Raw genomic sequence first — 15,000 nt, forward strand, 5'->3', positions numbered from 1 at the left:
CTCCCCCAGTGCCCCCCCTGCCCGCGCACCACCGGGCCAGCCGCAGGGTGTTGGTGAACGGGTCAGACGGTGCCAGACCTGCCGGCATGGGGGTGCCATGGGGTGACAGAAGAGAGGAGGGAGAGGCCAGGACACACACACACACTCTGAGAGGGACCCGCGTTAAAGCGTCCAACGGGGACAATTACATCATCCTGTCATCAATCAACCCTGGCAGCCAGGTGAGCCTGGGACTTACTCTCGCTTACTATCAGTACCCTGTATTGAAATGATCTACTGCGCTGGTCTGAGTGGATCAGACACAGCAGTGCTGCTGGAGTTTTTAAACACCTCAGTGTCACTGCTGGACTGAGAACAGTCCACCAACCAAAAATATCCAGCCAACAGCGTCCTGTGACCACTGATGAAGGACTAGAGGATGACCAACACAAACTGTGCAGCAGCAGATGAGCTGTCGTCTCTGACTTTACATCTACAAGGTGGACCGACAAGGTAGGAGTGTCTAATAGAGTGGACAGTGAATGGACACAATGTTTACTCCAGCAGCACCGCTGTGTCTGATCCACTCATACCAGCACAACACATACTAACACACCACCACCACATCAGTGTCACTGCGGTGCTGAGAATGATTCACCACCTGCTCTGTGCAGGTCCATGGGGGTCCTGACGGCTAAAAACAGGGTAAAAGGGGACTAACAAAGTCTGAATTCAAATTAAAGCAAGTGTAACAGTGGCATACGGAACCAGACACTCGCAGCAGAGGCCTGAGTTCAGAACTTTAATAGCAAGAAGCCAATCCAAACTCACACTCGGTAAACAAGAGCAGAAATTTGACAACCAGAGAATATGAGCAAAACAACAGGGCAAGACTAGAATTGTGTTCATAAACAGAAAATGGGTCATAAACAAAGTAACAGCAAGTAGCACAGTGGAAACGCTCGGTACGCACAGGGGAGTGACGATACTTCACAAAGTAACTAAGCTAAAGTCGGGCTTACATACTAAACTACACTGTATTTACAAAAGTATTCACTCGTCTGCCTTCACGCGCATATGAACTTGAATGACATCCCATTCTTAATCCATAGGGTTTAATATGATGTCGGCCCACCCTTTGCAGCTATAACGGCTTCAACTCTTCTGGGAAGGCTTTCCACAGGGTTTAGGAGTGTTTATGGGAATTTTTGACCGTTCTTCCAGAAGCACATTTGTGAGGTCAGACACTGATGTTGGACAAGAAGGCCTGGCTCACAGTCTCCACTCTAATTCATCCCAAAGGTGTTCCATCAGGTTGAGGTCACAACTCAAGTTCTTCCACCCCAAACTGGCTCATCCGTGTCTTTACGCACCTGTTTTGTGCACTGGTGCGCAGTCATGTTGGAACCGGAAGGGGTCATCCCAAAACTGTTCCCACAAAGTTGAGAGTGTGAAATTGTCCAAAATGTCTTGGTGCTGAAGCTTTAAGAGTTCCTTTCACTGGAACTAAGGGGCCGAGCCCAACTCCTGAAACACAACCCCACACCATGATCCCCCCTCCACCAAACTTTACACTTGGCACAATGCTGTCAGACAAGTATCGTTCTCCTGGCAACCACCAAACCCAGAGTCGTCCATCAGATTTCCAGATGGAGAAGCGTGATTGGTCACTCCAGAGAACACGTCTCCACTGCTTTAGAGTCCAGTGGCGGCGCTTCACACCACTGCATTTCACGCTTTGCGCTGCACTTGGTGATGTAATGCTTGGATGCAGCTGCTCGGCCATGGAAACCCAGTCCATGAAGCTCTCTACGCTGTTCTTGAGCTGATCTGAAGGCCACATGAAATTTTGAGGTCTGTAGCGGTCACTGGAGGTCACTGCAAGTGAGTGGATCTCTCAGAGGCCGGTGTCACGTGCTGCAGTGAGGAGTGTTAGAGTTGGCTATAGGCTCAGCCATGTCAGTAGGAGGCACGACAGCAAGTAAATTTTACCTACTTATAAAACAACATGTTTGATTTTTTGTTTTAGAAATGACAAAAAAATTACAATTGCATTCATTTGTAATATCTGAAGATTACAAAGCTTGCCTAAGCCAAGAGAGAGTTAATCTGCATGACAGATTAGCAAGGATTCAGTGGATGGATTGAAATAATGAACTCGGTGCCATATGCTCTTGTAAGCCCTATAGCTCAGGAGTCTTTTGGGTTTGTTGGTCTGTACTGATTTTGTGTAACAGAAGCTGCTTGTTCTGTGCTGCATTGGAATGTCCTGCTGTAGCCTGACGATAACCCAGTGACCTTGCAGGCTCTCTGTTCACACTATGAGTCCAATCTATGACGGGAGAAACTAGACCTTATTAACACTGTGCTTTAGAGGCAGTACGGGGCCCAGACACCACAAGCATGCTTGCAAATGGAATAATAGCAGAAACTGAAAAATAGCCATGTATTGATCTCGATTGGTGACTCGAGGCAGCCCTAGTGTAGGATATCTGTAGTTTTAGCTGGATAATATTTTATGACAAGCATACAATCTCAAACATTTAGCCTGTGATCTTGGACAGTGCCAAGTGCCAAAGTAATGTTAGCTGAAAAACATTTGCTTGAAAAGCAAACAAGACCTGAATACATTTTGGAATATTATTCTAATATATTGCTGTTGCCAGCAGAAAATCTTGTATCTTCAAAATGATAACTTTACAGGAGAAGGAAAAAACCTACTTTACTTTTAATGTAAGTCAATTAAACCAGAATTTTTTCCAAGCAATTTTGAGCCTTTTCTTTTAGTTCGTTCATCATGAAATTTACACCCAATGTAAAAGGCAACATGTTTTTTCAAATTATGTCAAAAACTGAAAAATGTAAAAAAATGGAGATACGAGGATTCCTTCTGACACCAGCGATATGCTTCAATGTTAAACGCGTTAATGGGGTGTTGAAGGGGCCCCAAGCTAGACATGCTGACTTATTGCTAAAATTATCTCCTGACAGCACAGATGATTCAACAAGAAAACTCTTGTGAGCTTTTAAGAAGTCAGAGGTGATATGGTTAAAACTTCGCTGATATGATTAGACGCTGACTTGACAAGAACGCATGAGATGTTTTATTTAGAATTCACTGTCTGGATTTCATTACTCTGAACTGTCATTTGTACTTTAACATGAACTTGTGGCACCATGTCAGTCAAAGCCCCTTCGCTCGAGGACACACATCAAAGCATTGTTCTTGCCTTGTCACTTGTCAGCTCATCACTCCGCTTATCAAATCACTTCCGTTTTCATCACTTCAGGGTTCAGTGCTTATTTTTGTCACTTCTGCCCCGATAGATTTGACCCTACTTATGTGTGATCTCCACAGCAGGTCTACTTTATGTGTGTGGTGTGTGTGTGTGTGTATTTGTATGTAGTTACGTAAATAAACTTATGACATCTCACGTCTAACTTGGCCATGCAGAGCGGCCAAATGCGGAGTGTCTCAGTAGGTGCTGCACTCGCAGTAAGAGAGACTTTTTAAAATAAGTTGTTCTGGCTTAATTAAAGATGTGCACATGTTTTTGTGCCAGTCTTTGCTGGGCTGTGGAGTGGTTAGTGTGGTTCTGTGAGACTACCATGAACAGTGACCTGCCTGCTATCTCGACTGTTTTAGCAGCACTGAGTGGCGGTCCTCCCTTGCTACCTGTTAAAAGAGCATTCACTTTAAAGCACAATGTTTCTTGCTTCTTTTTCTTTGTTGATGTCACACTGGTGTCAGAAGTGGGAAAGTGCCCTGCAGCAGTCTGACTGAAACAACGCTTTAAAGAACTTCAGGGTAAATGGCGAGAGAAGCAGAGCCCAGTTAAAGACCATGACGGTGGGGACAGCGTGTCTGGCGGTGTGGGTGTTTTGTGTTGGGGGTTGTCCACTGCAGGGTGGAAGCCTATGGCTGGTGGTGACCTCCCTGCCTGAATTTTGTGCTGTGAATGAGCCTTTCTGCTGGTGTTTCAAAAAAAAGAACACTAGCAGCAGAATCATGGCCTTATCCATGTCTCCTGCTATGCTGATGCCACAATACATATACTTATGTATGGTATGTTAATATTACATATACACTGATCAGGCATAACATCATGACCACCTCCTTGTTTCTACACTCATTGTCCATTTTATCAGCTCCACTTACTGTATAGCTGCACTTTGTAGTTCTACAGTTACAGACTGTAGTCCATCTGTTTCTCTGATACTCTGTTACCCTGTTCTTCAGTGGTCAGGACCCCCATGGACCCTCACAGAGCAGGTACTATTTGGGTGGTGGTTCATTCTCAGCACTGCAGTAACACTGACGTGGTGGTGGTGTGATAGTGTGTGTTGCGCTGGTCTGAGTGGATCAGACACAGCAGTGCTGCTGGAGTTTTTAAACACCTCAGTGTCGCTGCTGGATTGAGTCCACCAGTCAAAAAACATCCAGCCAACAGCGTCCTGTGACCACTGATGAAGGACTAGAGGATGACCAACACAAACTGTGCAGCAGCAGATGAGCTGTCGCCTCTGACTTTACATCTACAAGGTGGACCGACAAGGAGTGTCTAATAGAGTGGACAGTGAGTGGACACAGTGTTTAAAAACTCCAGCAGCACTGCTGTGTCTGATCCACTCATACCAGCACAACACACACAGCGTAGAAACATAATGCTATGCCTGATCAGTGTGTGTATTTCTGTATATATAATACCTAAATGAGACAAAATGTTCTGTCAAGGTATAAACAAATTAGTCTCCTTGTAGAGCAGACAGCTCAGAAGGGTCAGGAGTGTCCCAGTGTGTCCCACACAATTGACGCACAAGCTTTGCCATGTTGACCTTTTAAAAATCTGATTCAGAGGCTTGGCTCTGCTGCCAACAGGAGATGCTTGCAGCACTGCGTTATTGCCTCCCTTTCCGTTCCATCACTCCCACAGGGACTCATAACTGTGTTTGTTTGTCGGAGCGGAGGTGAGCAAGTGGCGATCCCTGGAACGATTCTGCTGTGACTTTCACTAATTGTCAGCCAAGGGGATTATGTCTGGCACGGAGTCAAGAAGTGGCTTTTCTGAGGTTTCGTGCGGTCACTGGTCACTTTTTTTATCCTAGTCATAATAATAAATGAATGCCAGAGCTCATCTTTGAGCACTGTTCAGAGAAACTAAAGGGAGAAATTGTTTGATTGAATTGAAAATGTCAGTAGGCCTGTGGGTTGCACAGTGCATCAGTTTCTTCATGCAGTTTCTCCACCATCATTGCTTTATGTTTCTTTTTCTTTCAGCTAATTTATGGATTAAACACGATGTATATACTGAGTGACCGGACAGATATCATCCCATATTCTGTGTAGAGCTTTGTCTGGCAGTTTCAACCAGAAAAAAGTGCTCTACCCATGTTATTATATCTGTTTTGTTCACCTTACCTGTGTCATTCCCCTCATTACTCGTTAAGAAATAAAAGGATTATTTTACTCTAAGCTGTTGGAAAAACTTCTGGTTGGACAATGTTTAGATTCTGTTGCCATATTATAGTTTTTGCCCAGTCAGCAGTGCTGGACAGTAATGAGGTTAGTGTAATTAGTCACCGTACTTAAGCATTTTTTAGTGTATCTGTACTGAAATTTTTCCATTTTGAGCGACTTTTTACTTTCACTCTATTACATTTCAAGGCCAAATTTCTTACTTTTTAACTTAAATATCTACTTTTTTTATCTGTCTTTTTGGTTTCTGTGCGTATAAAGACGTCACATGTCAAAACGAAAGAAGCGCAAAGCCAGAGCACCAATCAGGGCCCAGCGGTCACTTTGTTTAGAGCTGGTTTTGACCTGTTGGTCATACCGACCCAGTGCAGCACGCGGTTCAACGTCAGCGCAGCAGCGTAAAACTTTGGGAGAGTCTGTTCAACATAAATGATGAACTAACCTAACTTTGTGTAAATAGAGCACAATATAGAAATATGTCCACATATGCAGTCGAGACTGACGCGGCTTTTTTCTGAATTTCTACAAACACCATTTCATTTTATAGTAAATGAGTTTGGGCTGGTTTATGTTTATGAACAGACGCCTACAGATCAACATAGTAAAGGAGCTCATCTGTGATCCTGAGTTTAAAGCCAGTTTTTATTCAACTTAAACTTGGAACTAAGTTGTAAATAAATCTGAAACTGAAACTTTGCTTGTGTGTAAAAAGTGATTTCAGAGCCACTCGGTTCTCCCTGATGGAAACTGTTTACCTTCAGTGTTTTGTGCTTCTGATCATTTTAATAGACGTCAGCGTCACTAATTAAGTAAGTTGTTTCCCAGAATAGACAGTAGCTTGTGTTGATTTGTCAGAAAGCTAATTGTGTTATTGTGTTAATAACACAATGCTCATCATTATTACTGACTTTCTTTCTCTGATCTTACAGATTCTGAGGCCAGTATATGGAGACAACCATGCCACTCTGGGTAAGACCTCCTTATAAGCAGGAATAATAGCAGGATAATAATAATAACAAAGCCATCATGGTGATGTTGTACTATAATGGCAGAGACATCAAATGTGTTCCGTGTTTGTGTCTTTTACTTTATACCCACATATTTTGTGACCGTGAACATGTATGCCTTGGCGTACTCCTTCTAGTGTGGATCCCTCCTGTTTCGTCTCTATTGAGCTTGATGTATAATGATGTACAGATTCTAAATTCACTGACTTTGTAATATTTCAGCCTGGGTGGCTGTTTGAATAAAGCACAATACATCGCAGAGATTATTTACTTACATATCTGTTTTTTTTTCATAGAATACCTATTTTTCTGAGCTGAAGGAAAACACATTTGTAAGATTGTATTTCTCAGGTCACTTTCCTTAATCCAGCCCCAGGTCCATGACATTTGCATACAGGCACATTGTGGACTCTCATGAAATGTACGTACTACTAGGGGTGGAGGAAAAAAATCTATTCTTAGATGCATCGCGATGCAGACGTGGATGATTCGGAATAAATTGATAAATATTAAAATTTGATTTTTTTTCAAACAGTGTTACTTTGCTCTGCTTTAAACTTTAGCTACAGCCACTTTCCTCCCATCTCCGCCAGAAAACTTTCCTCAAAATTTGAATAGTTTCTTGCAAAACGTTTCTGACTGTTTTACGAGGCTGAAGTCGCTTCTTATTCGCCGGCTTCTTGTTTGAATTTTCCCGTTCCACCTTAAATTCTGACTGAGGCAGCAGAATGTAAATTTGGCACCATTTAAAGGCGGAACGGGTAAATTCGAAAGAGAAACTGACTTCATCTGCACAACTTTTTAGTGTGTGACAATCTCTCGTTGCAGATTTAACGTTCCAGGAAACCACCTGCGCTGCTTATAAATGCAAACAAGTCCATTCGTCTCCAAATGTTCATCTTAAATCTCTCTCTTTGCCTTTTCGTTACGCTGCTAGCCAGGCGAGACTGTGTTGCTATGTGACCTGCAGTCTGTACTCCAGTTCTTAGTCGAAAACCAGGGCTTTCGCACTGTGCTGCACACGTCCTGTCTCGAAGATATTGTACTGACACAGTGACCCCCCCCCCACCTCTACAACGAGACTAGTTACTAAAACCTGGACGTCCATTACCACAGGATGTTATTTCACCCTAACATCGCATTTTATCACAGATGAGTGGCGGCAGCGTCTCAACTGCTCCAAACAAGAGCACTGACTGAGAGCCTTCCAGTTCACTCGCCACATCACTTCCATTTGATTTATTAATAAAAGATATTGGAGGTAAATTCATTATAGATCATTACAGATACTTTACTTTAAAAAGTACCAAGTCCTCAGACAGTGAGAAAATAGAAATCCTGTATAGAGAAAAAGTCTATAGACTCTGAGTCATAATCGAATCGTGAGGAGCCTAGAGATTCCCACCCCTGCTACTTTTATATTAGAGAGGACTGCTGCTTTGCCTCATGTGTCTTGTTCTGCTGTGTTGTAGCAGGAAGGATGTACCCGAGGCAGGCCAGCGTGCCCCAGCCCCAGCCCCAGTCGTCCAGCGCTCAGGCTGCCCCCAGCCTGGCCAGTAGAACCAGCTTCCTGCGTCGCTCTGCCAACAGCAAGGCCAAAGCTTCTTCGGCTGGGACCTTCCAGCAGAGCTCCAACTTCGCCAACTACCAAAACTGCACCATTGTGAGGTCCCACGTCCCAACACATGCCAACTATGGGACCTACGTCAAAGTGGCCCCCAAAATACTCATCTTCCCCATCTTTGTGCAGGTGATTCTCTGGAAAAAGCAATCATTGTCTGTCTGTCTGTCTGTCTGTCTGTCTGTCTGTCTGTCTGTCGTAAAGCATTCAGCAGTAGTCTCATGCCTTTTAGGAAATCCCTGTGTATGTTATCAACTCAATCTTAAAGCCTTCTTTCTTCTTTTTTTTTGCTTACCTCCTTCCTGTCTGGCTGTCTGGCTGAGATATTGTGCAAGAGCTGATTAGAGGGTTGCTGATTTTCTAGACATCAGTGAAGTGATTTTAATGTGGGAGTTTGTCAAATTTGACTCAGCTCTTGACCATGTCAGCCAGACGCCAAAGTTTGCCTGGAATCAGCTTTTTGTAATTTAGTTTAGGAACTGTGAGGGTAAGTAATGGAAGCTTACACCTCACCAGTTAGGGCCGTGCAACTACATGGCTGATTCATCACCCATCTGTCTCAACACCAAGTTAAGTAATCTCAACTAGACGCGCTTTTCGGGTTGCTGAACTCGTATGACATACTGTTATCTATAAAAATGGACTAAGTTCAGGCTTGAAGCTTGCTAAAGTTTTTAGGATTACCAGTTTTTACCACTTTTACGTCAGTTTTTATAGATTTGGACAGTTTTAGGAACCAAGTCTTTTTGGGAAGACTTGACACCTTAATGTGGCTTAAAACAGGCGTTTAGTGATTTAGACATGCATGATGCGAAATGTTGAGGTACAAGCTTCCATTACAGGTTAACTTCATTCTGTTGTTTGTCTCCGTTGCATAAATGTTTATGCTGTTTGACACTTAACCTCGTTTGACGCTCTGAAATAAGAGCTCCTGTGCTTGTGATCTGTGTACACTTCTACGTGTGTGAAAAGGCTAAAACGTTTTCTGCTTCGTTGGGCTTTCGCGAGCATCAGTAGGATTGTAATCCATTCAAATGAAATTCTGAATAAATTTCACGCAGATTATCTCGATCCATTTCGCTCAGCCCTATTATGTCCGTAAGGGAAATGTCTAAAGGTCTTTGCAAAGACAATTTAACTTCTGATGAACGAGCAGACGGCTTATTAGCGTAGGTAGTGACTGAAGTGAGTGAAAAACCTTCTTGAGCACATGCAAGCAGAACTTTCTTGTGCACTAACCTGCGACAAACCACAAGTAAAAGGGTCTCTAGAAAACGTCCCCCAGCCCACGCTTCCTGCTCATGCCACTAGCTTGCATTCCCATGCCTCTATAGTGCATTAGTCCACCTCCAGAAAAGGATGTGGCTGTTTCACACTCTTCTTTCGCTCTGTGTGCAACAGCATATGCCGCTTTTAGCCTAGCGTGGTCAGAAACGAGCTGCTTTTCCAGACAGCCTATCGGCCCATCGGCGCATTTCGAAGTGTGGGGGGTTGAATGCAGAGCGAAGTTTTTGAGTTCAGTTCATCAACTACAGCACAGCCTCTGTTCTTTTCAGCACTGCTCTAATATGGAACCGACACTCGTGAGTTTATCTACAGCACTTGCTTTGCTTGAGAGAACCACCATAGGACAGACCGAGAGTCACAGAGCTGATGGTCTAAGCTGTTTGCTAATGATCCCCATCTTTTTTTTTTTTGTCTCTTTTAGCCTCTGGACTTGTGTAACCCGACCAGAACACTGGTGATATCAGAGGAGATGATTCTGCATGAAAGCAAGCATCTCTCCTTCAAGGTAGGAGTTACTGATGAGGGTCTCTATGAGATGAATGATACTGCTATGAAACTAAGCTGTGAGACTGAGGATCTCAAACATGGGGCCACATGCAGCCCCCTTTGAATTCAAGGGGTTAAAGAGGGAACAAAGGTAATACAGGGGCTGAAAGCGGTCTGTACTGTGTTCTAGTCAGGGTGTGTTTTGTGTGTTTTGATTTCATGTAAGCGGACTGGCGTTCACAGCCTCTAAATAAGAAACCCACCTGGCAGCAGAGGCACATCTTTTTGATGCCACCTCATTATCTGGTGCAGCACTGCTTACAGCAGAGGAGGAGGCGGAGGGAGAGATGATGCTGTGGGTGTGGGATTTAATGTGGGTGTGCTTGTCTGTCTCTTTCTCTCTAAATGAGCTTAAGGAGGGTTCAGAGGGTGGTTGAAAGAGCCGCTGCTGAAATTAGGCAGTATAGGTGGTCAAGGTTCTAGAAAGGGCTAAACTGTACAGAGCGAGGATGAGGAGCATGTGTCGTCAAAGATTGAGGATACATACTTAAATGTAGCAGTAGATCAATTGTGCTTTTCTCCGATCAACTTCGGATCATAAAAAGATGGATTTAGACCACTTTTAGAGCGCTTGTAAACAAAAACAAGCAGTTTGTAATAGCTGCATGGCTGCATCTGGACATTGCTGCGTCATCTTACTTGTTCTTCGATTACTGACCGATTGTTTCTTTGTTCTTGCCTTGTGCTCCTTCTTATACAGTTTATTTGTAGTTTTTCATCAGATTTTTTAAAAGATGCTGTTTCCCAGGCACATTTTGTACATTCCAAACTCAAAAATATTAAATATTGTGATGCATATTGAGTATTTTTAAGTATTTTGATGTTTTTTGACCATATCGCTTACCCTTGCCTGACACTCTGTAACTCATGTTTTGTTATATTGCATAACGGTAACCAGTAAAAGCACCCTGTCAGTCTATATATGAGTTTTAGCTACTGTAACTGCTTTGTAGATGCTTAACCTGTTAAGTTACATTCATATAAGTACCTTAATTACACAACTCTGACTTAGTCTGAGGCCCAGTCCCATTTTTACCCCTGCCCCTTGTTTTTGTGTGTCTCCTTGCCCCTTGGAACTGAGTTACAAGGGGTAGTGGTTGAAATCTTGCCCTATGAAATAGGACCCTGAAATAAAAAGAGCTTTAATTCATTAACAGATACCAGCGCTGCTCTGTAGGCGACCCTGCCCATCTGCAGTGACAGCAGAGGAGGGGAAAGTTCAGCTCCTCACTGCTGGGCTTTAGTTACATATAGGGCATCATACACCTTCAAAGAGGGGGCAATTATTTATTATCACCCACCGCTAATTCTTCTGTGATGTGAACTTGAAGTCAACTATTCCTGTTGGAATTTTCCTGTTGGGAGAAGATGGGGAGAAGATGCTACATTGCGGTGCTTCAGGTGTTTGCTGGACTATTTATGGTGGAATGGGAAATTTAGCCAGCTATCAACCAAAGCATTAGCATACTATTAGTAATTTTTAATGCTTGCTCTGAAGAAAAGAACCAAATTACATTGAAATGACATCAAACTAAGATAATACAATGGTTGTTGTATTTTTCTCACTAGGAAAATGCTCACGTTTGTGGGTTTCTTTGGTTGCTCTTGCTGCCCTTCTTTTTTCTCATTACACCCTAAGGGTTAAGTGGTAGGGACAAGGATTGAGTTGGACCTAAATGACTCTAACCCTAAACTTAACCTTCAACCCAATACCTAAACCTGATTGCACTCCTAAACCTGGTCCAAACCCTAAACACTTATCGCTGAAAAATAAGCGGGGATAACTGGAATGAAGCCCAGACAAGTAAGCTTGAAGCAGTAAGTGTTGTTATGGACAGTTTGTGTTTAAAGAGGGATCATCATAATTCATCAGATTCTACCAGACAGCTTACTGTATCTCTCCACCTTCACTCCCCATTCACTACAGTGAACCCTTATCCCCACTGGCTTCCTGAGCTGCATTGTCTCCCACCTTTCCCAGTCTGCTTTTAACAATCAGTAGGAAACTGCAGAACAGTGGAGCAGATACATTAACGTCGTCTTTCTGAGAGCGGGAACAGAAAAGGAAGTCAGGGATCACATGAGCGTCCCGCTCTGCCTGGTCAGTAGAACACCCTGAGATAAGGCTGAAGCTAATGCAAATGATTTAGCATGATTCTCAGCAGTATTCATCAAAAGTGAGCCTGAGTGAGCGAAAGTGGCCCTAAACCTAACCCTAACCTTGACCTCAACCCAAAACCTAATCCTAATCCTCACCGTGGCCCTAATCCTAAATCTAACCTTAACCTCAACCCTAAATCTCTTTGAATCTCACTGAATTAAGTGTTGATTGTCATGTATTGTACTGCACTTGTGTGTTGTATTGTATTGCACTGCTCTTCCTTTTTTCTGGGGATCTACAGGGACTTTCTGTTATTAGCGGTATCTGAGCTCAGGACTGTCTTTCTCTCTAACCTACTGGTAACCAGCAAAGATACTTTCTCTAGATAGACAAAGCACTTCTTGTAAGTCGCTCTGGATAAGAGCTTCTGCTAAAGGCTGTAAATGTAAATGGGAACCTAATCCTAACCCTCATGTGCTTTTGATATGTCGCTGAAAGTCTGTTGAGTGTTTATTTCATCTAAACAGGACCACTCAAAATAAAGTGTCACTGAGATTTCAGAACATTTCAAATATTTCCATCCACTCATCAACTGAACATAGAGTTAAAAGGTCAGTCCACTATTTTATACAACAGTTAGTTTCGGCCACACAAGCTGATTGGTTGAGAAGCGTTCTAGCTGTGCTGTTATTTTGCCATAATAGCGTTTTTTTCCCACACTGTATCACTCCACTGAGACGCCGTTGCTAAGCAACGACTTTGACAGCTGTAGGAGCTGCTTGAGCCATTTGAACATTTTTACTTCTTACTTTGCCACAAACAGAAAACGGACACTGTTAAGACCACATCTGACCGACAGCCGATTTGTTCCGACTCTGAAGACGAGACGACGCTAAATTCCCAAACTGTCGTCACCACTGAGCAGCTTTTCAGTCGGCAGCTGTGACAGAAGAACAGCTGAACAACCTGGAATCAGCCAGAAATGAACCCAACACCATTCGCCAAACTAAACGGGCTGTAAGAAGCTTTACAGACCGGCTGGAACAAAACAACATTAATACTGATCTGGACAAACTGACCAAACTGAGCTGAACCTGATATTGGGTCAGTTTTATGGCTCAGTCTGATTTGGTCCGACTCTGAAGATCAGACACGTCTGACAACAAGCTGCTTGTTAAGGCAGGAGGAAGGAACTGAACATTAAAACATATCAAACGCCGCGTTCACGGCCAGTTCATTCATTTCTTCGTTTATTTAACTGTTGTATGAAAGCAATAGAACACGAGACGGAGTGTGTTATCGTGAAATAACATCACAGCCGTGACGATACAGCGATGACGCACGACCACAGAAATAGTGTTGCATATATTTAAAAAAAAATTTGTATCAATTTGACACAGAAGAACATGAGACAGTGTAGAATTAAGTACCACTGAATTCAGGCCACTCTGTGTGTGTGTGATGTGCTTGTACTCTGGAGAGAGTTGAGGGGAAGTGGGGCAGGCTGGGCACCTGCTGTGATAACAGTGTAAAGGAAACGGGATGGCAAGGGCTACAGGGAAAAAGAGAAAGCCAGCGAGAGAGTGGACAGACGGGTGGAAGAAGACAGACAAGCTCGTTTGTGATCTCATATCACATGTGTAGCATGTAGGTATTTGACCTTTGATCTGTCCGGCACACCCGTTCCTCTGCTGTCTCACATCAGCCACATCCACCTACATTCCACGGCTGCCAGTGGCCTGCTCCGAAAACAAACACACACTTGTGTACCTGTATTATATATTATTATGTTAATGTAGCTGTCGGAAGAAAACTTTGTATCTCCGTTTTTTGGCTTAATGTGAAAATCCCTGTTGCTCTTTACATTGTGTGTAGGTTTCAAGCAGAATGGACCAAAAGAAACGGCCCAAAATGACTTGGCAAAAAAGTCTGGTTCCCTCGACTTACATTAAAGTTTTAAAGCAGGTACAAAATTATTTGTGAAGTTAGAATAGAGTAGACCATCACTTACTATACTATATCTATATATATGTATATATATATATATGCATACATACATATAAAATTGTGATTCTAGATCTGTACATTCTTATTTAGTGCTTATCAAAGGTGGATAGATCAGGTTGAGACAGTAAAAATCCTCCCCAGGATTTGGTTTTGATTGCCTGCCTTCTCTAATGAGCTCAAACCAGCAGCGGAAATGTCCTGGAAGTTGGAGCAAAATCCCGGGGGTTTAAACTTTCTGAACCTGAGTCTTCCCAAAATGTCTACAATTTATTCCGGACCTTGTAGAGGGATTTCAGACAGAATCCAATTTATTCCTCCCTTTCTTTGTTGTTTGATGTTGTGTCTGCAGCACGATGTAGTAATTCTGTGTTTTTTCGCCGCCCGACTTTGATAAATCAGGATCAAACCTGTGGTTGGGGCTGATTGGTCTGTATTTGGAAAGACGTTGTTTAAATGCACTGGTGTGTTAGGCAGCATACATTACAGGCAAACGTGTGGAAGCAGCATTAATGGACTGAAATGCCGTCCTATGCAAACGTCTGGGCAGTGCTGGTCAAATTTTTTTCTTTTTAAAGTATTGCAGCATTTTTTTCAGCAATAAAAAAAATACACTTATTTCTTGGAAATTCCTTTCAATTATGTTGACTTGGTCTGTTGTTTGAACAAATAGACCAAGTAAACATACAAACAAATCTATACAGTTTATGGGATACAGTACTACTATACAGTAGATGCCGGTTTCATCTGCCAGTATTTCTCTTAAATTTTGGGTCAGACAAATTCATAAAGGATTATTGCCGAGGGAAGAATGCTCTGGTACCTCCCTTTTTAAATTTTCAGAATGGCGATGAAGGAGTTTAAAAATCTCGGGATCTTGTTCACGAGTTATAGGAAGAGGGGCGGTGATATCGGCCGCAGGCTGGGACAGGCGGCAGCAGTAATGTGGTCACTGTACCGGACTGTAGTGGTGAAGAGG

General features: G+C 43.0%; 1 protein-coding gene across 4 annotated transcripts in view; it reads left to right on the top strand.

Annotated features, from left to right (window-relative positions):
• Positions 1 to 15,000, top strand: part of rgs3a (regulator of G protein signaling 3a) — a 318,323-nt gene that overhangs the window by 101,296 nt on the left and 202,027 nt on the right. For 3 of the 4 annotated variants that reach the window (XM_017720342.2, XM_017720344.2, XM_017720343.2), the window contains 4 exons: positions 1 to 221; positions 6,385 to 6,424; positions 7,935 to 8,212; positions 9,792 to 9,875. The exon at positions 1 to 221 is cut by the window's left edge and continues 149 nt beyond it. In XM_017720342.2, the coding sequence (XP_017575831.2) occupies positions 1 to 221; positions 6,385 to 6,424; positions 7,935 to 8,212; positions 9,792 to 9,875 (623 nt within the window). Of the gene's footprint in view, positions 222 to 6,384; positions 6,425 to 7,934; positions 8,213 to 9,543; positions 9,667 to 9,791; positions 9,876 to 15,000 lie in introns of those variants that run through there. The other variant, XM_037533465.1, reaches the window with a different exon arrangement.

The sequence above is a fragment of the Pygocentrus nattereri genome, chromosome 23 (genome assembly GCF_015220715.1).
Source record: "Pygocentrus nattereri isolate fPygNat1 chromosome 23, fPygNat1.pri, whole genome shotgun sequence".
In the NCBI taxonomy this organism is placed as follows: Eukaryota; Metazoa; Chordata; class Actinopteri; order Characiformes; family Serrasalmidae; genus Pygocentrus; species Pygocentrus nattereri.